Source organism: Glycine max, chromosome 6 (genome assembly GCF_000004515.6).
Source record: "Glycine max cultivar Williams 82 chromosome 6, Glycine_max_v4.0, whole genome shotgun sequence".
In the NCBI taxonomy this organism is placed as follows: domain Eukaryota; kingdom Viridiplantae; phylum Streptophyta; class Magnoliopsida; order Fabales; family Fabaceae; genus Glycine; species Glycine max.
Genome location: NC_038242.2, coordinates 211,626 through 236,086, shown reverse-complemented (window position 1 = coordinate 236,086; position 24,461 = coordinate 211,626). Strand labels below are relative to the sequence as shown.

At 34.9% G+C, this 24,461-nt stretch overlaps 5 protein-coding genes across 15 annotated transcripts; 4 read left to right on the top strand and 1 right to left on the bottom strand.

The window, feature by feature from the left end:
• The first annotated feature begins 1,656 nt into the window (after nt 1-1,656).
• On the top strand, nt 1,657-3,646 carry GSA1 (glutamate 1-semialdehyde aminotransferase). Its single transcript, NM_001251114.1, has 3 exons — nt 1,657-1,880; nt 1,946-2,119; nt 2,223-3,646. Exons 1-3 carry the CDS (start codon nt 1,722-1,724, stop codon nt 3,288-3,290), a joined length of 1,401 nt encoding a protein of 466 aa, NP_001238043.1. The 5' UTR covers nt 1,657-1,721; the 3' UTR covers nt 3,291-3,646.
• Nucleotides 3,647-4,504: 858 nt separating this feature from the next.
• Nucleotides 4,505-7,471, bottom strand: LOC100803333 (uncharacterized). 2 transcript variants are annotated; one of them, XM_006581030.4, is made up of 6 exons: nt 7,335-7,471; nt 7,192-7,266; nt 6,942-7,125; nt 6,729-6,820; nt 6,195-6,305; nt 4,505-4,736 (listed from the first exon to the last, which is right to left on the bottom strand). In XM_006581030.4, the coding sequence occupies exons 1-6, from the start codon at nt 7,440-7,442 to the stop codon at nt 4,575-4,577; spliced, it is 732 nt and encodes a 243-aa protein (XP_006581093.1). In that variant the 5' UTR covers nt 7,443-7,471; the 3' UTR covers nt 4,505-4,574. The 2 variants fall into 2 exon arrangements, with proteins under 2 accessions (XP_006581093.1, XP_006581094.1); XM_006581031.4 differs by lacking the exon at nt 4,505-4,736 and adding an exon at nt 4,815-5,116.
• Nucleotides 7,472-7,828: 357 nt separating this feature from the next.
• LOC100781926 (uncharacterized) lies at nt 7,829-11,806 on the top strand. 2 transcript variants are annotated; one of them, XM_003526840.5, is made up of 6 exons: nt 7,829-7,969; nt 8,042-8,073; nt 9,612-9,800; nt 10,400-10,447; nt 11,444-11,505; nt 11,587-11,806. In XM_003526840.5, exons 1-6 carry the CDS (start codon nt 7,893-7,895, stop codon nt 11,644-11,646), a joined length of 468 nt encoding a protein of 155 aa, XP_003526888.1. In that variant the 5' UTR covers nt 7,829-7,892; the 3' UTR covers nt 11,647-11,806. The 2 variants fall into 2 exon arrangements, with proteins under 2 accessions (XP_003526888.1, XP_006581092.1); XM_006581029.4 differs by having other exon boundaries at nt 11,444-11,806.
• Nucleotides 11,807-12,818: 1,012 nt separating this feature from the next.
• Nucleotides 12,819-16,246, top strand: LOC100780849 (DEAD-box ATP-dependent RNA helicase 50). Of its 2 annotated transcripts, XM_003526838.4 has the most exons (5): nt 12,819-13,756; nt 14,601-14,814; nt 15,217-15,348; nt 15,454-15,629; nt 15,750-16,246. In XM_003526838.4, the coding sequence occupies exons 1-5, from the start codon at nt 12,912-12,914 to the stop codon at nt 15,973-15,975; spliced, it is 1,593 nt and encodes a 530-aa protein (XP_003526886.1). In that variant the 5' UTR covers nt 12,819-12,911; the 3' UTR covers nt 15,976-16,246. The 2 variants fall into 2 exon arrangements, with proteins under 2 accessions (XP_003526886.1, XP_040872139.1); XM_041016205.1 differs by having other exon boundaries at nt 12,828-13,756; nt 15,217-15,629.
• A 2,042-nt stretch (nt 16,247-18,288) lies between these two features.
• Nucleotides 18,289-23,516, top strand: LOC100802811 (protein FAR1-RELATED SEQUENCE 2). 8 transcript variants are annotated; one of them, XR_005891916.1, is made up of 9 exons: nt 18,289-18,445; nt 19,589-21,707; nt 21,801-21,857; nt 21,959-22,027; nt 22,174-22,239; nt 22,363-22,384; nt 22,459-22,524; nt 22,621-22,659; nt 22,742-22,775. XR_005891916.1 is itself a non-coding variant. In XM_014777170.3 (9 exons), the coding sequence occupies exons 2-9, from the start codon at nt 19,635-19,637 to the stop codon at nt 22,817-22,819; spliced, it is 2,511 nt and encodes an 836-aa protein (XP_014632656.1). In that variant the 5' UTR covers nt 18,289-18,445; nt 19,589-19,634; the 3' UTR covers nt 22,820-23,516. The 8 variants fall into 8 exon arrangements, 7 of the variants coding, with proteins under 7 accessions (XP_014632656.1, XP_006581090.1, XP_006581091.1 ...); XM_014777170.3 differs by having other exon boundaries at nt 22,322-22,384; nt 22,742-23,516; XM_006581027.4 differs by having other exon boundaries at nt 22,316-22,384; nt 22,742-23,516.
• Nucleotides 23,517-24,461: the final 945 nt, after the last annotated feature.

Here is a 24,461-nt window from a genome sequence, read left to right as displayed (position 1 = left end):
TACTGATTTTTCATATTTGTTTGAAGAAAACTCGAACTTGCAATTTGTGGCAGAAAATCTGTGAACAAATGTCGCTTAAATATTAGGTTGTCTTGAAACGACAAAATTTAGATGCAGCGTTTTATTGTGTTGGCCAATGTTATTTTGATGTTTGAATGCAATTTCATAGTTTGTCTTCATTCCCTTTTTCTATTACATTTTTTTATTCTTTCGCTTTTTCTATTTAAGAGTTGTGTTTTTCAGAGCCGCTGAATGTCGCTTAAATGTAGTATTTTGATGTAGAGTTGTGTTTTTCATAAGGTTATTAAATTTATTTGCATGATTACTATGAAACTTGACTAATTCCAAACTACAAAGGGTCGTAAAGATGGTGTAAAGTGAGTTTTATCGGCAATTGAAAATGTTATTGAAAAAATCCTTCTCTGTTCTTGTATGTTTAGGATTGCTCTCACTTCTTTAAACTTTGACTCATTTTTATAGAGAAATCTTTTATCATGGATGCATGATGGGAATGAGAATGGTTATTTTTAGCATTTGCAAAATTTAGAGGAAATAATGCCACAAATCCAATCACATAAAATACCAAGTGTTTGAAATTTCTGGAGTCATTATTATTGTTTAATATAACCTTGTTATCCTCTTGATCTCTCTTGTTTCACATAGTAACTTTTTAAGATGGAGCAATAAGTTGTCCGATAGCAGTAAAAGTCAAGTAGGATTTTACCGTTCTTTAAATAAACAAGTAACCTAATATTTAACATGATGATTTTCAAAACTCAAATTATATCATTTAATTAAATTGAGTTTATATACGAGAAAAAAAATATCTTATGAGTAAAAATATTAAATTTAGATCATATAATCATAAATGAAGAGTTGAGATTTAATATCCAAAAAGTCACATAATTCTTAAAAAAAATCACATGATTTTTTTAGTGATTATATAACATTAATTCTTAACCGTTTATATTTAATTATAGGGTTAAGATTTAATTCTCTCGCTCTAATATAAAATAGTTTCATTTCATAATGTCATATTATACCTATATATATTTCAATTGTTAGCCTTTATGTAAATTCAACTTTCAACTTATCAAGTTTTATCTAGTGAAAATTTCTTTTTTTATTCAGAACGCTCCAAAAGGTAATCCATAATATTTTAAAAGCATATCGTTTGGGTGGTCTTTTTTGTGTTTTCAAAAATGAACTCGTTTTTTTTCTTTTCCGAAAAGGTATCTTTAACATTTTGAGAGACAACAATCTTAGAATATTTTAATAAATTTGAGTAACATATGTGTATATACTTCATGACAAATTAGATTCCAGTTGCTTTAAATATTTGTTAAATAACAAAGTGAATTTTGTAAGTGTAAGAATTTTTATGTATAATGTCACATAAAATATTATACTGTATAGTTATATTATTATGTCTTATCCAATCACATGCATGTTATAATAAATTATAAGCATAATTATGTTACAGTAATAAAATTGAATTGAATTCTGTAAATTGCAAAACTTGATTTTATGTAAAAATAAAATAAAAATGAAAATGATGAATTTAAAGGAGGCAGTATATATATAGAGAGAGAGAGAGAGAGATAAAGGAGTGTGTTGGATGAGGCGAAACTCGAGAGTGTAAGGTTTTGCATTTCATTTGACGAAGAGTGAGAGAGTCTTATCTGTCGTCTCTGATCTCTGATCGCATCTTCATTCCGAAAATGGCTGTTTCGGCTATCACTGGAGCGAGGCTAACTCTAGGGATGTCTCTTTCCTCTTCCACGCGATCACGAACCGTCGCAATGGCCGTATCTATCGACCCCAAGACCGATAACAAACTCACTCTTACCAAGTCCGAGGAAGCTTTCGCTGCGGCCAAGGTACGCTTTAGCTTTGTCTTTCCTCCTTTCATTTATTTGGAAATTGAAATTGATTTTGATTTTAGGAGCTGATGCCTGGAGGCGTGAACTCCCCAGTTCGTGCCTTCAAATCCGTGGGTGGTCAACCAATTGTGATTGATTCAGTCAAAGGGTCTCGTATGTGGGATATCGATGGCAATGAGTACATTGACTACGTTGGTTCCTGGGGTCCTGCAATCATTGGTCACGCTGATGATCAGGTAATTCTTCAAATGCTAAATACTCTATAGAAAAACATTAAAATGGATAGATAGGGTCGTACTCAAATGTGAAAATTAAATTCTATATTGAACACATTCGCAGGTGCTTGCAGCTCTGGGTGAAACCATGAAGAAAGGAACCAGCTTTGGTGCACCCTGTCTGCTGGAAAACACTTTGGCAGAGCTGGTTATCGATGCCGTCCCCAGCATTGAAATGGTTCGGTTTGTCAATTCAGGCACTGAAGCTTGCATGGGTGCGCTCCGTCTGGCCCGTGCTTATACCGGAAGAGAGAAGATCATCAAGTTTGAGGGCTGTTACCATGGCCATGCTGATCCTTTTCTTGTTAAGGCAGGTAGTGGAGTTGCCACCTTAGGACTTCCTGATTCTCCCGGTGTCCCCAAAGCTGCCACTTTTGAAACCCTTACAGCCCCCTACAATGACACCGAGGCCATTGAGAAACTCTTCGAGGCCAACAAAGGAGAAATTGCCGCAGTTTTCCTCGAACCTGTTGTTGGAAACGCTGGTTTCATTGTTCCTAAGCCTGATTTTCATAGTTTCTTGCGCAAGATCACCAAGGAGAACAATACCCTTCTTGTGTTTGATGAAGTCATGACTGGATTTCGTTTGTCATATGGAGGTGCTCAAGAGTATTTTGGCATAACTCCAGATATAACAACTCTAGGAAAGATCATTGGTGGAGGTCTGCCGGTAGGCGCTTATGGAGGGAGGAGGGATATTATGGAGAAGGTGGCACCAGCTGGCCCAATGTATCAGGCTGGGACCTTGAGTGGGAACCCTTTGGCCATGACTGCAGGCATAGAGACCCTGCAGCGTATTAAGGAGCCAGGAACTTACGAGTACTTGGACAAAATCACTGGTGAGCTTGTTGAGGGCATCATCGAAGCTGGGAAGCGGGCAGGCCATGCAATATGTGGTGGGCATATAAGGGGGATGTTTGGGTTTTTCTTCACAGAAGGACCAGTGTATAATTTTGCAGATGCCAAAAAGAGTGATACGGCCAAGTTTGCTAGGTTCTTTTGGGGAATGCTGGCGGAAGGTGTCTATTTGGCACCTTCCCAGTTTGAGGCTGGCTTCACCAGCTTGGCACATACTTCTGATGACATAAAAAAGACGATAGCCGCTGCTGAGAAGGTTTTCAGGGAGATCTGATGGTTAAATTTTGTTTTGTTGCAAATTTAATTTTCGGAGGGTGAATTTTTAGGTCAATTTAGATTATTGTTATGGCAGTTGCTTTCGTTATGATCTGTATCATTTTCGCATCCTGTATCTATCCAGTGTATTATGTTGAGCTGTGAGTTACTTGAATTTGAAGCTTGTAAGCATTCGAATTCATTGTTTAACTCCTCATTCTAGTTTCACATGTTATGTTTTTAATGTAGGCATGCATTTTGCTAATGCATTACATATCAGTATACATCTTTGTGGACTACACACTTTCGGGGTGGGAATAGATAGAGAATTGTCTTTGTGCTAGATAAATTGAACTAATTTTTGAGCTGTGATCCAATATTGATATTCTTTAGGGAACATAGATGAACCTTATTATTTACTGGACGGATGAACCTGAACATGATGTCAAAGTTTGTTGTAGCTTTCAAAGGATGGACTGTATGCTTTACTTGTAGATTAATTGAACAAAGTTTGCATAAATCATTAGTTAAAGTTACATTGTATGCATATCTGTTCCTCTTACGACAATTATCAGCAAGTGCCACAGCACAGTTACATACTGGTTTATTTAGCGAGGGTTCTCCCATTTATGGGTCTGAGTAGTGAGTAGTTGAACTGTAACTGTGCGTCTCAAGTGCCTTCCGAAATTTCCCCAACCATCAGTTTGCAAGTTTTATAAATCTCTTTCTTCTTTCTTTTTCGAAGTATCATTAATTGAAAATGTACAATATCACTTAAGTAACATAGGATACTAAACAAAGAGCATTACAATAATGCATAGCAATTAAATAAAAACCAACTCAGGTGCTCACGTCCAAAGCCAGAAGCTTCTGCACTGTTAATGAAAGTTTTTCACTTTTCAAGACAAAAACATTCCGGGCAAAAAAAAAATCTGCTAAATGGCGGCGACTGGAAAATAAATTAGCCGGTGCATTACTCGGAGGATTTTTTAGGAAGACCAAGAGACGAGCAATATACAAATTACGAATTATTTTCAAATAATAATAAGGAACTTGCTGTCGCATGGAGCAAAGTTATAGACTTTTTGACATGGTAAATAGTGTTGAGTTCTTTTTATTTTTATAAAAATCTAAAGAGAGATACTTCCATTTCTGTATTCTCAAGAGTTTCTAAGTTCAACATATTTTTTTCTACCAGCACATTACCTTTTTCCCATGCATATTAAAATGAAGCAAAACAAGATAGGGAAATTTTTTGACATACGCTGATCAGATATTTATATAACAAATAATAACGAAACTGTTAAATTACAACCTCAAATGTATCACAACCTTCACATGAAATGTACAGTGCAGTTAAATTAAACTTTGTCCTCATACAAAATTTGGGTTTCAATCTGCAACCTTTATCAAGATGCTCTGTGTGGGCTTCAGCCAGCCGGTCCCGTAAAAAGTCCAAAGTAAGCTGAATCTCAGAAGAAAAAGATTGTGTGATAATAATTGTGTAAATAAAGCGAAAGTGTAAGAACAAATGTAATTCAGCTTTTACAACTTATAACCACATGCAGATATGACTATCGTATATATTCAATTAACGATCATTGTGGTGAATGGTGATTACAAAATATTATATTTCACCCAAATCACAAAGCTGAGATACACTCAAATATCTCAATCTTTTCTCACGGGTGTATACTGCTCTTACTATAAACAAATAAAAAGATTGTGTTTGACATGGGAGGAGTGGGAGCTATTTTTGGGCTGTAGGCACAAATAGCTTGGACATCATGCTTCAATCAATTGTACATCGATGGAACTTCATTCCAGCAGCCACAAACTGTTCACCTAGAGAACAAGGTGAAACTTTAGGGCCGAGTACTGATAGATAGCCATTAGTAGTTAATTAGGTGTCTATTAGTGAGGGAGGGATTTAGGCTAGTTGGGCTGGCTGAGATAGTAGAAGAAATAAGGCATATTGCCTACAAATAAAAAGAGGAGATTGAGAGAGAAATCATCTTACCATTTAAGAAAGGATTAGACTCTTACAAAGTAGGGAGAGCCCTAGTCTATCGAATATCCAGGGAAACCACTCATTATCCTCAGCCTAGCCTAAAGCGGCTACCATATTGGCATAGCAATTGGGAGTTAGGGTTCACCGATAAAAAATCATTCTTTCCTTTGGATTCTTACAGAGATGGTTCTGTAGAATTCCATAAGAAAAGAAAAGATACTACAAGTCATTCAAGAGACCTGAAACCTCCCCCAAATCCTCACTGAATAATTGCTGACCTCTCTTGTCTCTCTTCCCCCCACCCAATACCCACTTATGTCCCATGCAATTTCAACTTTACTACATTGCTTCCCAGTTCCCACACTTAATGCCACACAGAAGAGTTTGTAATATCCTATTTAAATCCCCCTCTCACCCTTGCACATATGCCTCACATGGTCTAGCATAGGAGTTTGAAAAAAAGGAAGTAGCCAATCCTCTATCTATGCTGGAGAATTTCTCTCCTGCATAGAAGTTAGATCCAGAAGCATAAAGTTTATTTCAGTCTGACATTCAATCCATTTGTATAATCCATATCACTGCATTGAATTTTTAATATAGAGCTAGGCTACTCAAATCTATAGCATCATTGCCCCTTGATTCTCAAACAAGTTCAAGAATAAATACACAAAAACCACTTCCATGTTCTCCAATAGTGGGAAAATCCAAACCAATTCAACCCATAAATACCCCTACAAAAAACACTAGACTATTTTTTTATGATTCGAGTGGTGCTTTGGTACATTTTGCATCCAAGATGGATATTTTCAGTTCTTATACTCCAAGTAATTTTGGTGATATGAGATTGACTTATAAAGGTATATGAAAGTGTGTTGACATTGGGAGGTTAACAAAGGGAGTAAATATAAGTACCTCACTAGCTTTGTTTAGTTGAAGTTCACAACGAGTGCAGTGTATAAGATTGTGACTGTCTTTAAGCTCTCCTTGCTTACATATAGGACACCAAATCTCTTTCCCATGAGCCTATTATCAATTTTCACAATCAAATCAGAGACTTTATTCCAATTAAATAAAAAATGAAAAATGAAAACTCCAATTTTTAAGCTTACTTTGTATTCTTTTATGTTGAAAATACTATTAAAACACCACAAGTACATATTTTTTGCAACACACCGCTGAAACATCATCAAGGATATTGGTTCTCTAATCAATGCAACGTGGAAATGTCACTGATTATGCAGAAATGACCATAGGACACTTGAGCTTTGGTTTATATTACAGATACAGATATTGGCAGCGAAAACAACATGCTCATGATCCAGAGACAGAAGAGAGTTATAGATACAGAATGAAAACCTAATACTGGTGTTAATAAGAGCTGGTGGCCTGGTGCCAATATCTAATTAGAAGAAAACTTGGGAAAGTGTAATGTTTTGAATAGTATACCTCATCTTCATTTAGCTGCATATGCTCAAAAACTGCACGAGCCAGGTACTCATCCACTTCATCTTCCCAAGTTTCAATATCACATTCTAAATCTGCAGGGAGATTCACTTATTGATATATATATATATATATATATATATATATATATATATATATATGTATGTATAATATTAAATGAGAGGAATATGGAAAATTTGAGAGTAAGTAGGTTGCCTTGTATGGTTGATTGGGAATTGAGATCTTGATAAAAGATCCTTTGCATTTCTAACAAAATGTCTTGGCATTCACCCTGGTGAGGACCTTCATACTCCCATAACAGCTCATCCGTGCGTTTGATTTTGTTCAATTCATCAGATACAATATCCTGGAATGCACACTTGACGATGTCCTCCTCCTCCTGCCACCCAACATGTCATCATCATGATAACAACAACAAATGATGAATTCATCAGTTACCACTTACCTGTTGGTTGTATCTAAATTTCCAGAGTAAGCGAGTTCTGTCCTCTCGCACCCTTTTGTAGCAATTGTCCCTCAACTGCGAATCGCACCCAATAAGTTTTATTTATGAATCGAAAAAAAACAAGTGATTAGATAGAAAGGGACCTTGTGTTTCCATAGTTCATATTTGTTGAATGGAACATCCGATTTTAGGGATGGTCGCGTCGTAGTTTCGTTCTTCTCTTTCACGCTCCATTCTTTACCTTCCTCCATCTCTCTCACGCGCCACCCTTCCGCTGCCGCTAGGTTGCGTTTTTCCCTCTCCAAATTACTTACTTCAAGACTCACTAATATTCAGATTCCATGGACTTTTTTTATTCATGAGTTTAATTTATTATCATTTAATTATAAATTATTATTTTTTTAATTGAATAGTTAAACTCATAAACACAATAAATTATTAACACACTTGAATAATTTCCAAGTAATATAAGCGGGCAGTGAGCAGTGAATGGCGTGTCACTCGCTTGATGCGGAGCGACCCGAATACCCGACCCAGCTACGGCTCAATTGAATTGATTGATTGATTGATTATGGTATGATAAGATAAAAGGGAAAGAGGATGCGCTTTCTCTCTCTCTCTCTGAATTGGAATTCAACTCTTCTCTTTCTCTTTCTCTTCTCTTCTGTCGAAGAAGAAGAAGCAGAAGTAGTTACAGAAACATGCTGGAGAATCTTCAGGCTCCTCCGCCAACGGAATCGGCCCCAGTGGTGAAGCGCTATGCTCCTCCCAACCAGAGGTAATGTATTTTCTTTTATATTTATATTTATATTTTTTCAATTCCTAATTCTTCCCATTCTTTCTTTTGCAGGAACCGTTCTGCCAACAGGCGCAAATCATCTGGTCAGTTCACTCCTTATTTTCATCCAATTTATTTGTTTTTAGATGTTTGAATCACCTGCTCTGTCCACTGCCAAAAATTTCATTTTTCCAAATGGGTATTTAGTTATGTCAAAGAAATATAGCTCATGAGTATGATGTGCTTTATTTACTTTTGAAGTTGAGCCCTTATTAATTGCGCAAGTCAGGTTTCGGTTGCAAATTCTATTTGCTGTAGCTCAGCTACTTTTCTTACCGTGCTTATCTTTTGTTTATAGAATGGGAAGTAGATAACTTATATCTAGTTCCTAGTCTGGGATATGCCCTGATTTCATTTATCATCCCCTGGTTTCAATTTTATTCCCTCATATAACCATCTTTTTTAAGACATATTAACAATAAAAAAACAGCACCTTTTTTCCCCCCTTCATACATACACCTCTCACACATTTTGAAAAAGGATATAAAAGGAATAGGTTGGTTATATGATGATGGAATGAATCACAAGAGGAAGTATGACAAAGTTTAAAGAAAAAAGTGTTTTTGACACCCAATGGTAGTTGACACCTTTCGAGAGAAAGTAGTATAGGTATGATAGTGATATGATTTGATAGTCTTAGAATGTGGGACTTGAATTTTTCTCAATGCACCTCCTCACGCCCAACACTTTTGGGTTTGGTGCGTGGAAAACATGGTAGGTGGTTCATTTAATGGATCTAGGATAGGTTCTAATATTATCTTAAAATGTGGATTTGGATCTAACTCAACCTCATAAGTTAGCTCATAGGGTGAGGGTTGCTCTCTACTAATATATTGATTATATTTTATTTTGGTCTTATATCTAGTCAATGTGAAACTTGTGTTTTTTTCAATAGATAGGAACAGAGAGATAGAGAGAAAATAAGGGTGTCAACTAGGTGTTTTATATTTGTGGGTGTCAAAAAATCACGACTCAAGTTTAATGACAAGGTGAGACATTGAAACTGGGACAAACTGCAGGGGTGAGTCAGACACAACATAATGAAGTTAGTTTTGCACGCCCTACATTTGCATATAGTTACGAGTTTATACAACTTAACAGAAACAAAACAGATTTAAGACCTGTTTACTCCTTTTAAACTCTTACTTTATATATCTTAATTTTTAGTATTTCTTTAGGCATTAATGATTTTCTTCTGTATATCAAAATATTGTCAATTTAACAAAAAAGTTTACTTACATGAAAAATCTAATAGATAGAAATGGTTTTTGAAAAGGATAAACATAAATTGAATCAGTTTGACTTTGGGGGGCATATTTCAAGGCATCACCCCTCGTCCCCCCTAGATCCATCCCTGTTGACAACAGACTAATAACAGTGTTGGTTTCAGCCTTCAGGAACTGTCTTATGGGAAAGAAGTTAAAAGAAATATCATAAGAATTACTGTCAGTTACTCTTAGCCATCAGATTTGCAAAAAATATATGGTTAAACTATTGAAGTTGAGAGGAAGTCTTTATACTTGCTCTTGTTGCAAGTGATTTTTTTTTCTATAAGTTGGTTGTCTTTTATTGACTTATGTAGATCGGCTTGATCGGACAAACAGTATCGGGAATGACTTAGAAAAGAATCAAGTTGCTTATTCAAGAAGTGTTCACATTCCAGATCACGGAGATGCTGGTAGCAGTAATCTTCTTAATGAGAATCACTATTCAAGATTAATAGCTTTAGAAGGGTGTAGTTGTAGTGCAGCTGCCCAGCTGCTTAATGATCGTAAGTATATCCCAAACTTTGCTTGAGATTACTTGCATATATTGAGCAATTACATATTCTTTCATTCTGATGATTTCTAGGTTTTCTTATTAGAACATTACCGTGAGTCTGTCTATGACAAATGACAAATGACAATCAGTTTGAATTAGTAAGCATAGTTTTGACGTGCAGATTTTTGGGGCATATGGATCATGATGGCTTCATTGAGCTTTTTGGTTGAATGAGGATGCCTAAGGCCAACTTCTAGTTTTGTCTAATATGGTTTTTGCTCATCTATTCTTGTTGGATTCGAAAAGTGTTCGTTTGCATTCCATTGAGTTAGTTTCTGTTAGACCCTCAATACGGTGTTGGGCAATTATAGTCAGGAGCAGTTAGTGAATAATTAACTAAGTGGTTGCATGCCTTTTGTTTTCATTAGAGGTTCTATTGTCCTCAGTATTTTAACTATTCAGCTCTGCACCAAACAGAATTTAAATTTATTGGATTGCAAAGAGGAAGGGATGGGTGGGGGAGGCTGGAGTTTGTTCATTTACTTACAAGCCTAGTATGTTTTGTCCATATCCTTGGTTATCTTTGTTGACCATAAATTTCTGTTTCAGGTTGGACAGCTGCACTACAATCCTACAATAATCCCAAAGATTCATCTGGTTAGTGCACAACCATGAAAAATAACATCTTTTTTATAGTATTTGACTTCACAACCATAAAAAATGGCATCTTTTTTATAGTATTTAACTTGACGATGATGAAACTCAGACTTAAATCGCCATTTCTTAGCGACTTAATTTGAGGTCATCAGTGAAACTATGAATATGAAGTGATTCAGACTGACTACTGTAGGCCAAATATTTTTGCATGTTTGGCTAGCAGTTTCTTGTAAGTGTAATTGCACTTATATTAAACTACAAATGGAAAAGGGAGAAAAACATATATTTTTAACTTCATTATAAGCTGGAAACTGGACAACTTATTTGACTTTATCTTCCTTTCTGATAATTTCTTCTATCATATAACCAAAGTTCCTGCGCATGTAATTAATATGCATAGTCTGGTGATTTTAAAGCACCTAATTAAAGTTGTTAATTACTAATTGGATTAATCTTGTGTCATTCATGAGTAATTGATGATTAGATATGTTAGGAGTGGTCTATTGTATAATTGAGATGCCTATGAGAGTTCTGTTGACTCTAATCAAGTAACTAAAAGATGTTCTTCTTACCTTATACACTAATTAGTGTAAATAGTGTTTAATTTTTTTGGGTAGGTCAGCATCTCAACCACATGCAGTATCAGTAATTCAGTCTTTTATTCATGATTCTCATTTATACTTAGTAGTCCAAGTGCTTTGACGTATTTCAAGCTGAAAACTCAATTAAGTGATGGATATCATCATTCTTTCATTGAAGCATCGTTCTATATGCAGCAGTGTTGACTATTTTTGTCTCTATGTTGGGATCTCTTGTTTAACCATTTTTCTCACTTCTGTGAGCATCTATCGCATGGAGGATTGATATCATGGACGGCTTTGGTAAAGGCTAGCAATAATAAATTATGTGCTGCATATGAACTGTTAAGCATGGGCGTGTGTTCTGTATTGCTGGTACAAAGCTTTTTAATTTTTTCTTGCTACTTTGACGTTTCAGAAAAGCCAGTTATGTATTCGAGTGGGACATCAGGATGGACTCCGTTCAGACCCCCTCAACAGGTAATCTCCTTCTCCTCCCCCTTATCATCTCATCAGATTATGGCCCCAGCTACAAGTGCTTCCTCTTCTGTGTCACAACAGGACTTCCTTGGAGAACTTCGTCGCCAAATGCACAGTGCTAATCCTAGTTTCACCACATGATGGTTGGCTTGGATTGTTTAATAAAGTTTTTGGATGATCGTGGATTTGCTGAATGCTTTAAGAACACTTTGATGCTCAGCTACTTATTGTTTGTGTTTTTGTGACTTGTTTTGTCAAACTCATTACTAATATATGTATCTTGAAAATCAGATTCAGAATATCAACCTCGCCTGTGTATGTGTAAATTGGGGTGTCGCTCATTCAGGAATTGTATTTAAAGATTTATTCTGTATCTTACAAATAGTAGCTTTCATAATAGAGCCGGGGTATGACGTTTTTTTGTTGTTTAAAAATAAATTTAAACTGAAATATTTGATATAACACGAACTATAATAAACTTTTCAAGGTTAATTATCATAGAGTATATATATCATGTTTGTGCCTTTCATCCGTGGGGCTTCTGTTTTGTCGTCCGGCGATGTTTGGATATTTATGGATGGGTAACAATGAAATGAAGAAAGAATGAAATTAATTGATATCAAATTCAATTATCACACTTTTGTTTGACTATTGTGTAGAATGAAGTTTTTCTTTTATTATTTTGATGGAACGATAAGATTAATAAATATGCAGGTGATTTTTTTTTTCTTATTTGGACTTGCAAGTCTAAATAAAGGGAGGAATATAATATAGAAATTTGACAGAATAGCATGAAATGCTTTTATCAACTTTTATTTTATTCCTACATTTGAATTCTACTCAATTTACAGTGGCAGAGCTTCATGGTTGTCGAATAGCAAAGTGACAACTTGCAAACACTAGAAAGTTTAAGTTATGTACTCAAGAACAAGAAATAGTCGTTTTAAAGGGAAGCCACTCTTACTTTGTTTTTTTTCTATCCATGGAATTGGTATGAAATTATTTGTAATTAATTTTTGTTGAAAAATATGAGTGCATATAAGATAAATATTTTTCTTTTAATATGATTTATTTTATATTTAAGGGTTAACTAAGATTCAAACTTAAACCATTTGATTAAAAAATACATATTGCAATCACTTATATCAATTATTATTAGTTGGGAAAAGACTCCCATTGTTATGTGTTACACTATGATAACTTTAGAATATTTTTTTTTATGATTATTGTAACTTGAGAGTGAGTTTATGAAATAGTTGAAATGAGTTTATTTGAGTTGAAATTTTAATAAAAATAGCTGTCTTGATTGGAATAAAATTTTGATATTGGGCCTAGAACTAAAAGAATTGGAGGCGGGTTGAAACGAAACTTATCTTGGGAAGCTGCAACGAGCGAAGAGCAGAGAAATGGTGGTTGGGCAGCTTGTTCCTTCGAATTTGTTCCTGAATCGTTCTGCTGCGACCAGACACAGACACCTTCTTTGTGTTTCTGCAAATGACACAACCTCAACCAATAACACGGATAACGGTTCTCCATTCTCAAGTTTCGGAAGACTCAAGGCCCAGAAAGTGAAGACTCTCCTGGTCCACAGAAGAGGAAAGGACCAAAGCCATAGACGCCCCGTTCACCTTGAAGATGATGATGATTATGTAGCCACCCCTAGACCCCGACGCTCTCAGTCTCGTACACGAGGAGGAGAAAGATGGGATATGATTCCCAATTATACTCCACCGGCACAAAGCAAATCGGTGAGCGACACCAAGTTTTTCAGCCTCAAGTCCTTTAAAGAAATAGGGTGCAGTGAGTATATGATTGAATCCCTCCAAAAACTCTTGTTTAGCCGGCCTTCCCATGTACAGGCCATGGCATTCACACCTGTTATTAGTGGAAAGACTTGTGTCATTGCTGACCAGAGTGGTTCTGGTAAGACATTTGCTTATCTGGCTCCTATCATTCAGCGCCTTAGACAACAAGAGCTTGAAGGAATTATTAGTAAATCCTCTTCACAAGCTCCTAGTCCTAGAGTCCTTGTTCTTGCACCAACTGCTGAGTTGGCTTCTCAGGTCTTAGATAATTGTCGCTCCTTGTCTAAATCTGGCGTTCCATTCAAGTCTATGGTTGTCACCGGTGGTTTTCGACAAAAAACTCAACTGGAAAATTTACAGCAGGGAGTTGATGTCTTAATAGCTACACCTGGCCGTTTTCTGTTCCTCATCAATCAAGGCTTCTTGCATTTAACAAATCTAAGATGGTAAACCTCGCCGTCTTTTTCTTTTATTCAATTAAGTTACTACCATTACAAATTTATACACTGGTTTTCTGTTTTATCATTACACAAGCAGTCATGAAACTAATTTCCATTACTATTTTATCAGTTTGTTGACACCATGCACAACAATGAAATACAAGCTAGTGTAACTTGTTCTAAATTGGTTCTTGGAGTTTCTTGGTCTAGTTGCTGGAGACAAATCTTTAATCTCTGACTCAAATAGTATGACGTAGATTATATACAAGCACATAATTTTTATTGCTCATTTGATGTGTGCTACAAAATTGATCTCTGTTGCTGATTGATCTGCTGTCATTATGGCATGACATGAAGTATCCAAAATGTGGAAATTGATGTTGAAACTGCACTGATATCATATCAGGAATAAGAATATGGCTACTCTAGAAAGAGGACTGTAAAAATCAAGGTTCTTTGATCCAAATCAACAGTAAATTCACTCTCCCTTTCTCACTTTATATGTTTCTTCATTTTAGAGGAGTCCGTTTTAGACTAGATGAATTGCTGGAGTGAAAATGCATTCGGTCATATATTTATATACATTTCAGAATTAACTACATATAAATGCAATTCCCTTAGTACCTAAGATTAACACTTTGCATGAATCTGAACATTGGGATAAATGTTAGCTGCTGTGGTGTGGATATATGTCCATTCAAATATCTTGTATCATTTTCCTGTTAAATGAATAAAAAAAGTACCTGACTTCCATGCTCTTTCCTTCCTCACTGTGGTTGTCTCCTTTTAGGATATTTTATCCACCCACACCGACTGTGAAATTTATCTTAACAACAATAATTTGTTGCAGTGCTGTGTTGGATGAGGTAGATATACTCTTTGGTGATGAGGACTTCGAAGTGGCTCTTCAATCCTTGATCAATTCATCACCAGTTGACACACAGTATTTATTTGTGACTGCAACTTTACCTAAAAATGTTTACACCAAATTGGTTGAAGTTTTTCCTGATTGTGAAATGATTATGGGGCCTGGCATGCACCGAATAAGTTCTCGCCTTCAAGAGGTCAGGTTTCAGCTGTAACTTCCTTTTCCTTCTATTTCATTTTTCTTGGATAGAAGACAGCATGGCTGAATATGCTGACTGAATACAGTAAAACTCAGTCCATGTATTTGCCGACAAAGTATGGGAAACATAACCACTGTCTCCTACATGAGATTTAAATTGAATGATATTTTATTCACAAACTTCATACAATAGCTTGTAACAGATATAAAACTGGTACGGCACACACATGCATTATATATTCTTAGCGTGCAAGGGATATTTTGGTGCTTTATTATATTCTTAGACCACTATAATGCAAATCAATATTTGTTATGTAACTGAATTCTGTGCAAGTTTTTCTCTTTTGAATCATCAGTTTCCATGTACCTAGGTGTGATGATTATCTTCTCATTTGTTCAGATTATAGTAGATTGCAGTGGAGAAGATGGACAAGAAAAAACTCCTGATACAGCATTTTTGAACAAGAAAACTGCACTTCTGCAGCTTGTGGAGGAAAGTCCTGTCCCAAGAACTATTGTGTTCTGCAACAAAGTATTCCACATTCTTACCTTTGAGACTTATTTTTTATATTTTCAATTTTCTATGCAGCATTTGTCCTTTTATTTTGGTGTAATTCTCCAAAAAAAAAAATTGCAGATTGAAACCTGCAGAAAAGTTGAAAATTTATTAAAGCGTTTTGATAGAAAAGGAAATTGCGTGCAAGTTCTACCATTCCATGCTGCCATGACACAAGAATCACGGCTTGCTAGTATGGAAGAGTTTACACGTTCTCCATCAAAAGGAGTCTCCCAGTTTATGGTTTGCACCGACAGGTATTATATGTCTTAACTTTTTAATTTTGGCTTGCCTTTCTGAAGTTTTATATTTAAGTTAATTTTCACTGGTTTGATGATGATCTGTTGAAAATAAGTCATTATGGTAACGTGTCACAGAGCATCACGGGGAATAGATTTTGCAAGAGTGGATCATGTCATACTCTTTGACTTCCCACGTGATCCAAGTGAATATGTACGACGGGTTGGAAGAACAGCCAGAGGTGCCAAGGGAGTGGGCAAGGCATTTATCTTTGTGGTTGGCAAGCAAGTATCCCTTGCACGCAAAATAATGGAAAGAAATCAGAAGGGTCACCCACTACATGATGTGCCTTCGGCTTATTAGCTGGTGAAGTAGAAAGTTGAGTTAGTACTTGGAGAGGTTGCTCTCAACTCGACTGCTGAAACATACTGTATTAATTTGAGTGAGCTAGCAGCTGCTTAACTACTTCTCTCATCCCAAACCACCTTATTAAGAGCAACTTGCTGATCCATAGTTGGCTTATTAGTAACATTCGCAGAAGGTGATTTGCACTTTGCAACACATGTTGTAGCAAAAGCATGACTTACATTAATTATCTACTTCTTTAAAGTATGAAATGGAAGATTGACTGTTACCTAAGCTAGTTATTAGGTGCATTTTTACCTGTCGTAGTTTGCAAAATGCAAGCATCAACTCGTTTTCCACATTCACTCGTTTTATTGTCAATGAAACTAGTAAGAAAGGAAAAACAAAATGTGTTAGGATTTAACTAGTACTTGAAGGCTTTTTTGTAATGTAAAAACGGGTATCTAAATATCCACCACCTATCAATTTTTTGTTTACAGTTAAATTCGTTTTTTATCATGCTCCATCAATTTAGTTATTGAACAGAGAGATTTGTGTACTTATTAGCCACATAAGTAACTTGTGGAACACTTAACATGTTTCATAAGTTTGTCTATTAAACATAAGTAATTAGTGTTAAAATAAGGATTATAGTTTATGATAGATTACACTTTCAATGACATTTTCATAAATAAAAAATTCAATGATTAAAATAACCTAGCTTAAACTTTTAGGGATCCCAAGTTGTTCTTTAGGTTTAAAGTATACTTTTGAGACGTATTTATACGAAATAATTATAAAGTGAGAGATACTAATATTTTTATGTTGAATAGATTCAAGGTTAAAATATATTTTTTATTTTTTAAATATGAAAATATTCAAATTTAATTTCTGTAAAAATTTTAATAATTTTTTGTTCTCATAAATAAAAATCTTTTATTTTTTGGCTTGGACTTAACCTATAATTTTTAATGTAAATTTCAGAAAAAATTTCTAGGATTTAAAAGCCACAACAAAATGAAAAATAAAACTATCACAATTTTTAAACCATTCTTCATCTTCTTCGAACGCAAGTGCTCTACTTCAGTCTGGTTTGATTATGTCTTGTTATTCAACTTGCTTTTGCCAGCGTAAAATATTGAAACGAAAGAATAAAAACAATGAAATTAAAGATTTTTAGATTAAGAAAAAAAAAAAAGCAATCGAAACTTGAAGCACTCATTCTTGATTCTTGCTACATCAGAAACATTAATTAAACTCTAATTCAAAGATTTAATAATTTCTTGTAGGATGCTAGGTAACTTGGGTGCTTTGAGAGGTTCTGATATCCAAAAGGGCACCCTTGCTGTTGCCAGATTCATTGATAAGAGAAGCACAAATCGCAAAACCGTGCCTAAGACAACCTTCTTCAAGTAAACCCATCAAAAGATATTTGTGGTCACCCGTATGTCATTCGGTTCTTTTTGTGCTGCTACGATCACGATTTCTCGCCGCCGCCGGCGTTCGACAACCTCCGCGTCGCAACTGCAGCAATATCAACATCGCACAAAATCGTTGCCGTTTCTCTTCGTTTTTTTTTTCTCTGTTTCGAGAAACTTCCTCGCATTCAAAAATTGTGGTTGAGTTTTTGAGGACGAATCCTTCCTCTTCGTCCTTGCTAAGATCGAAACGGCCGCGGCGGCGCGGTTGTTGGTTTAAGAGGTGGGTGGTGGGGGTTTTGGGATGGTGATGGGTAGCGGATCCGAGATCTGGGTTGCGCCGGCGATTTTCTGTCTTTGTTATTGTTTCTGGAGATTTTCTGTGTTGTTTTTGCTGGATTTGATAATGTTCAATTGCGTCGGCGAGGCGGCGAAGGTGCTGTCTCCCACTGTGTTGCTTGATGGGGTTCGAAGAAGAAGACGAGTTTAAAAAATTGTGTTGATTTTTTCTGTATTCCATGACGATTTTTAACATAAATCATCCACTCCCACGGTCAATAATGAGACCAAGGAGGGAGTGACGTAGGTATAAAATTAATCAAGCTAAAAAAAATATCAGATTTTAATGTTGTTAGGATGAAAACATTACTCAAAATTTTACAGAATTAAATCTAAATATTTTTATATTTATGAGTACAAAAATATATTTTATTCTAGTTTCATACGTTTTCTTTGTATAAGACTCCAAGTAATTTTTTATTTTCTTTTCTTTTCTTTTTTTTCAATAGTCAAGGTTAGATAATCTATAACCTTAATTCCTAACGGTTTAATAATACTTTTATTATATTAAGACTTAATGATTTGAGATTTTTTTAAGAATTAAAACCTTTTTTAAATTAAAAACTAAATTCCAAAAATTAGAAATACTAAAATGAATGTGTTCAAATGAGATTTTTATTTAAAAAAAAACTTCTATACTAAAATCGTCTTTAAAAGAAACAAATAAACAAGAGAGAGAGAGAGCAAAGCATCTTCTGCGCAATGGCGGTTTCGTCAACAACTCAGTTTCGGTACTTTGCTTCAATTTCCTTCCCTTCGATTTTTCATCCTTTCTCTTCTTTTAATTACGAATTTACGATTGCTTTTCTTTCTTCATAACTTGCTTTTACTCGCTTTATTATTGAATCTGGAGTAAATGGCTTTCTTGATATTGACATGAGATGAGAGGGTACCAAATTTTTGCTTACTGAATGATTCGCTTATTCTTTATTATTAGTTTTTCAAGTAATTCATTCATATGCTCACATTCGGATTATTGACTGTGACTTGGAGTCCTGCTACTCTTATGATGCCATTGTCTTTCTTTCCTGTCAAAATTAATTAATGAAGTAGTTGTTGGCTTACTGACTTTATTAGTCATTTGAGTAGTTAATGTTTTCAAAACTAGAATTAGTACATTTCCCAAGAATTCCTTTTTTCTTAATGTAGTTACCAGAAGTTTCAGAAACTTTGGACACCACTAGAAGTTCCAGCACAGAATTGAGTATAAACAGTTTCGCTTCTTCGTACATGTAGAAACTTAGGGAATAGAATTTTATCGCCATGTATCAAGACTCCAATGTCTAGCACCCTTCTTGTGCAATAATCTCCCTTGATATACTGATTTCTACTGCTTGCTTTCTGTCCATTTTCCTTCATTTTATGTTTTTTATTTCATTTTTTCCCTCAAGGCTTGAGGCTGGACCTATCAATTGATTAATTGCAGACCTAGTTTTTATTTTTGTAGTCAAGTTTCTTGTATGTTGAAGTTATTTCAAATTCCTTAATGGAAGGACAAATTGTTTATTGCTTAATTATTCTTCCATTCAGATATGATTTATTTATTTTTGTTTTGTTAGTAAAAATATTAGGTTTAAGTTTTATGTTGTTGAAATCAATTTACGAATATATAGAATCAAATATCAATATGGAAAATCAGTTATAATTAAATATGGAATTTATAGTCATGATCTAATTTGTAATATAAAATTTAAATATTTAATTTGTTCAGTATGGAATCTTTAAATTTCACATATGCTGAAGTGTTCTGTGCTTCTGTCTTCTTCATTATTTTGTGTTAAATATGATCATTCCAAATGTTTTATGTCTTCATTACACAACAGTTCGTGCTTGTATCTCGTCTCAATAAGATTGTATTTTTCTCTCCATTTCAGATTTAATGATAGAAGCTTCTCCATTTGTTAATGTCCCGTGTCATCCATGGAAATTGATCTGGAGCTACCTATATGTGAGCATGAGATGCTTAAGAGTGGATCTAGTGGAAATGATGTTACAGATACAGCATGTGATATATACCTTGAGGAGCAAAGCATCAATCCTTCGTCAATGACTGAACACTCTAAGAAAGTTTTAAGTGAAAATGCTTTCTGTTGCCAGGATCAGGTAGATTTGAATTCCAATCAAGTGGATGCTATTGATAAATTTCCCTTTAAAGAACCACAGAATGGATTGGAATTTGAATCAAAGGAGGCTGCCTATTCGTTCTACAGAGAATATGCTCGTTCAGTGGGATTTGGCATCACAATAAAAGCCAGCCGACGCTCAAAAAAGTCTGGTAAATTTATTGATATTAAAATTGCTTGTTCCAGATTTGGAAGTAAGCGTGAGTCTGGTACAGTGGTTAATCCACGACCATGTAAAAAGACAGGCTGTAAGGCTGGTATCCATATTAAGAAGAAGCAAGATGGTAACTGGATCATATACAATTTTGTAAAAGAGCACAATCATGGGATCTGTCCTGATGATTTTTTCAGGGGTAGCAAACAAACAAGTATTGTAGCTTCTCAGAAGAAGGGTATGCAATTGGCTCTAGAGGAGGGAGATGTGCAGTCAATGATTGAATACTTTGTCTCTATGCAGTGTAAAAATCCCAACTTTTTCTATGCAATAGACTTGGATCAGAATAGACACTTGAGAACTGTATTTTGGGTTGACTCAAAAGGAAGACTTGATTATCAAAACTTCCATGATATTGTGTTGATTGACACTTTTTACCTGAGAAACAAATATAAAATTCCTTTTGTTCCTTTTGTCGGAGTCAACCATCACTTCCAGTACATTTTACTTGGATGTGCACTGGTTGGGGAGGAGACTGTTTCAGCTTTTATATGGTTAATGCGAGCATGGCTTAAAGCAATGAGTAACCTACCTCCCAAGGTTATTATTACAGACCAAGAGCAATTCTTGAAAGAAGCTGTTATGGAAGTGTTTCCAGATAAGCGTCATTGTTTCTGTCTATCACATATTTTATGTAAAATCACCAAGAACTTGGATTATATCATAGATCAAAATAATAATTTTATGGGAAAATTTGACAAATGCATTCATCATTCCTGTTCAGATGAGCAGTTTGAAAAGAGATGGTGGAAATTGATTAATAGATTTGAACTAAAGAATGATGAATGGGTTCAGTCATTGTATGAAGATCGTAAAAAGTGGGTGCCTACATTTATGCAGGACATTTCTTTGGCTGGATTGTCAACAACTGTAAGGTATGAAAGTATATCATCATCCTTCGACAAGTATATCTGTGTTGATTCTACCTTTAAGGAGTTTATTGAACAGTATAAAGTTTTCTCTATAGACAGTTTTGACATGGAAGCCAAAGCTGACTTTGAAACAAAACAAAAGCAACCTGCATTAAGGTCTTTATCACCTTTTGAGAAGCAGCTATCTACAATTTATACAGATGCCATATTTAGAAAATTTCAGTTGGAAATATTGGGAATGATGTCTTGCCATCTCCAGAAGGAAACAGAGAAAAGGGCAAATGTAACATTTCTTGTTGATGATTTTGAGGAGCAGAAGAAATTTATTGTTTCTTGGAAGGAAGCAGATTTGTATGTCAGTTGTTCATGTTGTTTGTTTCAATACAAAGGTTTTCTATGTAGACATGCAATACTTGTCCTTCAAAAGTCTGGCATAACCAACATTCCATCCCATTATATTTTAAAACGATGGATGAAAGATGCAAAGGCCAATCAATTTGTTGGTGATGTTATTACCAGGACTGCTCATCGAGTTCAACGTTTTAATGACCTTTGTAGGCAGGCCATTATATTAAGTGAAATTGGATCTTTATCTGAAGATACTTACCGTGTTGCATCCCAGGCCTTGGAAGAAATCTATAAACACTGTGTGAATGCAAACAATTTTGCTAGAAGCACTTTAGAGTCCAACAAGTTGGTTCTTAATGGTTTTGATGTTGAAGAGAAAAATGATGGTTGCCACAGGGCAAAGCCTACTAAGAAAAGGAAGTCATTTAATAAAAGGGTTAGTTGATGATCAACTAATATGGTCTTGCTAGAACTTGTTTTGACTTGTAGTAAGTGATGGGCCTTCTTAAACAGATTTTGTATATTACAGGAATGCTCTGATCCAGAAAGAATCAATATCAAGATGCTGGACGATTTCCAAAAGAGGGTTTGTTACTTATTACTTTTTTAGCCTTGTCTTGCATGGATAAAGCTTTGAACTCATATCACTCATACTTTGTAGGATCATCAGTGGTATTTTATGTGCAGGAACAGAGAAATACAAGAGCACACAACTTTGATAACTGTTACATTTCTCAGCAGGACATTCAAACTGTGGTATGTAGTATTTCTGTGCCCATGATTGTCCCGAAAAGTATCTAATTATAGTACTTAAACACTTTCAGTTTTCTTAAATGTTCATTCTCCATTAATTTCTATTTTATTCTTTTGGGTACATAAGATAAGTTTTTGTTCTCACACAGGACTTGGATTCTAGAGCTTCGACTCTTGATGTCTATTATGGGGCTCAACGGAATGTGCTTGGAGATGTATTCTCTTTTCTTCTCTGTACTTTTTTTTATAGTTGGATATTGTATAAATTAATTGTTTTTTGTACTTTAAAAGTCGCAGCTGAACTCAGTTTCTGTCATGCGTGATTGCTATTATGGTAGTCAACTGGCCATTCTTGGGCTGGTAGGGCGCATGTACTTTTTCCTAGGCTCTTTTTTCCGAGATCTTTATGGATCTCATTTTGTTTCAATATTCAGGGGCAATTGCATTCCATGCCAAGCCGTGGTTCACATTATGAAATGCAGCACAGCATGCAAAGACCGGTAGTTACTAGTTGGTTATGGCTTACATTTTGAAACTATATAGCTTACTATTTTTAAATCCAAGATAAATTAGCTTCTGCTGGTTTGTGTTTGCAGCTTCAAGGACTGCTCACTTTCAGAACGCCAAAAGCTATGGTATGCACTTACGTGACTAAGTTCTAATTTGCACTTCAGTTTTCACTGCAAAGTAGATTCATGAGATATGATTTTGTTTCAGGAACAACCTATTAGGGACTCGCAGTTCCATGGCATTACATCAAAGCAACTAGATGTTGATAAATCACTTTCCTCTTAGCTGGAAGAATGCAGTTTTAGATAATATGTTTTAAGGAACCACTGTTTGCTTAAGGAGTAGGGAAAATTTGCACTCAACCAAAAAAACAGGAAAAAGATGACTTCCACCACACACTTTTATCTACCTAAAATCTTGCACTTAGCTCAGTCATAAAAAGCTTGCGCATAGTTTAAAACAGCCCATGCAAAGATAAGAGAGTAACTCACATCCTTTGTGGCTCTAAGGCCAAAGCATCTACTTGGGAATGATCCTAATGATGGTGTGCGAAATGCAACTGCACACTGGTCTGAGGCATGTGCTAAGTACAAAGGGCACACTATCATTTCATAATCAAGTGCATGCACAACAATTGAATAACTAAGTAAATGTTTATTCCCACCATTCCATGAGCACAGCAAGAAGAGGTCAAATGTGGTAACTGACTGGTAAGTGAAGGACCTTTGCCTCTGGGCTCTGAGGGATGAAGAGGAAGTGCTTACAACTACTGCATATTCGTGTTTCTGGATTGTAGTTGGAAAAGATCCAGGCTATGGTTTGGTAAAAATTTGCCTATGATAACTTTTCATGGTTTCCAACTAAAATCCAAATATGCTAGAATTTGACTGAGGCAAGATCATTGTGATGTTTCCTAAACAAATAATTCCACATGTTGTATTTGCAATCCGTTCCTGAATGAATACTAGTTGTGAGTTTGTAACAGGCATGCCTATAAAAATTAAACTCATGGGTAGCCATCCGACCCACCCTCATTTTCACGGAAAAAACTTGCTTTGACCTAGGTGGGGGTTGGATTCTTTCTAACTTGGGAAGTAGGGTCAGGATTGGATTTGGGTATGTCACTTTCCGTTCCATTCTGTTACATATATTTTTATAATTTTAATAATATAGTTATATAATTATATTATTGTATAAATTATATGTAATTATTAATTATATAATTAGTTTCATATTTTATTGTTTATAATTATTAATATATAAAGTAATTATTTTAATAGTTAAATAAATAATTATAATTGTGTTACTAATTATAATAAAATTAAAAATTATACATTTAGTTATAAATATATTCAATTCTTAAATATGTTTACATTATTTATTTTTATTAAATTATATAATGATTGAATTAAAATATAATTAAATTTTTAATCAAAGTATAAGCAGAATTTTTTTAAAATGTGAGATGGATTTTCTGCGGGTTTTTTCAAACCCAATAAAATTCGGTGGAAATGGGTTGAGTTTTATTTTTTCACTTTCGTCTTTTATACACCTAAACTTGTCCCACCTTTTGTGGAGACGGGGATGAAGATAGGTAAACTTGTTTCATTGTTATTTGTGTGACCGACAAACAATATTGTTATGTTATAAGTTTTGAAAATTTATTTTTGATATTCCTTGAAATGTTGTTTTTTTTTATTTATTATGTTTTTCCATACTTTTAAACATTTTCTATGGTGCTTTTTTTTTTCCTACTATATTCTATGGTGCTTTTAACATCTCTAAATAAGTTTTTTTTTAATATTTAGGTTAAACTTTTTTGAAAAATCCGAAAAGTATCATTTATTATTGATATAAGAATAAGAATATTCATTAAAAAAGTGCATGTCAAGCCCAAACTAAACGTTAGGTAACCAAGCGTGAAAGC